Source organism: Crocodylus porosus, unplaced genomic scaffold (assembly GCF_001723895.1).
Source record: "Crocodylus porosus isolate Cpor-Errol unplaced genomic scaffold, CroPor_comp1, whole genome shotgun sequence".
NCBI lineage: Eukaryota > Metazoa > Chordata > Crocodylia > Crocodylidae > Crocodylus > Crocodylus porosus.
In genome coordinates, this window is record NW_017728918.1 from 78,454,950 (window position 1) to 78,457,542 (window position 2,593).

Here is a 2,593-nt window from a genome sequence, read left to right on the forward strand (position 1 = left end):
GGGTTACAAGCCCCAGACGGGCTTGGAGTTTGTTATGAGCAGGAGGCTCTATTGTTTGGGTTGCAGCCATCGGGCTTGAGTTTGTTACAGTTAAACCAGAGGACCGGGTGAGGCTGTAGGGGAGTAAGGAGGCCTCACAGGAGCTCCCCAGCAGCTTGGGGGGTTCCCGGTACCCAACAGGGGCACAGTGCCAGTGGGGCACAACTGTTTGCGCCGGAGTGGTGTGGTGTACAGGGTTTGGACCCCAGCCCATGACGGCGACAGTTTGCCCAGTGGGCAAACGACCCAAGAAAGGGTCAAGGGGCCAGGCATGGCTATGGCCACCTGAGCCCCAAGCACAGGAAACGCAAAGCGCAAGAAGCGCGGTATAGGCCCCAGAGAGAGCAAGGCCCCAGAGCGGGGCAGAGAAAGAGCACGAGGTGCGCGGTGTTGGCCCCAGAGAGGGCAAGGCCCCAGAGCGGGGCAGAGAAAGAGAGAGGGCGAGCAAGCGAGGAATGCTGGCAAGGGCGCCGGTAACAGGGCGGCGGCGTTGAGCCAGGCCCAGGGGCGTCGGTAGTAGCCGGACAACAGCGAGACAGGCCTGGGGGTGCTGGTAGCGGGCCGGGGGGTAGGAGCCCGGTCCAGGGGCGCCAGGTGGGCGATGAGCCCAGGGTGCCCAAGAGAGAGAGGGAGCACCAGAGGGGCGAGGGACTGCACAACATCCCACAGAACAGCTGCAAGGCTTGGGGCGTGCTGAAGGGGAGGTTTGGAGGCACGCATAGCCCTTAAGGCGGGGTGCATAGAGATACCCCATTTCAGAGTAGGGGCAGGAACATCGGTACCGTTGACTAGGGGAACAGAGGCAGCCTCCCATACAACTTATTTGTCATCAGAGTCGGGGTGGGCGAGATTCTGAGGGTGCTGAGTCCACCCTAACGTGACGGTAGGGGGTGCTAGGGAGTTCACAGCTGCTCCTAGGCCCCACTCCCTCACATAGTTGAATAACATTTCTCTATCAAAGGTGAGCAGAAGTAAATTAACTGTTTTAAAGCAGCAAACCAAAAGACTTCTAAAAGGTGGTCAGTAATTTGGTTGAGTTTTCTCAACCAGCTACACTGTGCCATATTCCAACAGCAACTCAGCCATCTTGAATATCAAGGTAATAACAATTAAAGCCTGCTGGGAAGCAGCCTTACTCAAAGAATGCTAACATCAATTAAAACACTCAACTCATCAAAATAGACACAACAGGTTCAAATATCTTTCAAGCATCAGTTTTACAACTATTTGGTTAAAATATTTTGGCCAAAATTCTTCCCTTGAGCATGTATACATACATGCACACTACAATTCCTAGTAAGTATACTGTGGAAACAGAATTTGACAATATATGCATATACAGATAGGAAAAAGATATCTTCCCTTCGAGGATGAAACAACCATTGAATGATAGGCCTGGGATGGGTTATACATACTTTGTTTGGAAACAAAACAGAATTTAATACAGCCTGATAGAGAGCATTCTAGTATGTCTGATCACAAAAAGTGTTTATGGAGAATATAGTTCATGATATATTGTACATTACCCAAAAGGCCTGCTAGAGACCGCATGTCTTTCTCCATCAGCTTGTATATCTCTTCCTCAGAGAAGCGGCCAATACCATGGCCATACATTTCTCGTTTCACAATTCCTTTTGTTAGATGGCACAGAATCCACTTCAACAGGTCACTGAAGGGGCCAGTAAATGAAAGCATCTTCTGAGTCTCATGGAGATTGTCCACCCACTGACAATACACCAGTGTCCTACAATATTGTGAAAACAAGTTACTACTTTGCAGCACACACAGTTCAACACATTTATAGATCACCTTTTAAAAAGAGATATGTTAGGACATTATGCAATACTCAAGGACTTCAAGGGATCTTAGCCTCAGGGAAAGCTACCAATAACTTGTGACAAAAGTTAACATGCACTTGAAAGTGTCTTGAAACGCTGGATGTCTATGGATACATATTGATATTTGGAGTAATTTCTAAATTGTGAAATAGGAAAGCTGTGTAAATATTTTTGAACTTTTGGGAAGTTGTTGATGGAGGCATGATAGCTTAGCTTAAATTAGGCTAAAAAGTTGAATTACTACAAAGAATGGTATAGTCAGGGGTGAACCTGCCCTGAGCAGGGGACTGGATGAGATGACCTTATAAAGTCCCATCCAGCCCTACTTTCCTATGATTTTATGAAATAGAGAGAGAGAATTATATATATAAAAGTCCAATAAACTGTTCCAGTGTCTGGAGTTTCCCAGACAAAATAATCAGAATCTAGATTCTCCCATTTGAAAAGTGATTTCCATTCATCATTATACTAGTCCTAATCCTGTGGTAAACATAAGCTCAACAACTAAGCAAAATACAACAAGCTTAAGATAACAATACTTTCAAAACAGAGCACTAGAGACAGTATAAACTAATCAAAATTAATTAAATACATATTTGTCTACTAAAGTACACAATTTTAAATTTTAATTTAAGAGGGCAAAATGCAAAACAATCAAGAAAGAATAATGTGGCTGCCTTGTGTTTGACACATTTTATTCCTAGACGGTACACTTC

General features: G+C 45.6%; 1 protein-coding gene across 1 annotated transcript in view; it reads right to left on the reverse strand.

Annotated features, from left to right (window-relative positions):
- Positions 1-2,593, reverse strand: part of FAXC (failed axon connections homolog) — a 56,593-nt gene that overhangs the window by 21,980 nt on the left and 32,020 nt on the right. The window contains exon 4 of the mRNA XM_019537789.1: positions 1,566-1,783. Coding sequence (XP_019393334.1) covers positions 1,566-1,783 — 218 coding nt within the window. The remainder of the gene's footprint in view (positions 1-1,565; positions 1,784-2,593) is intronic.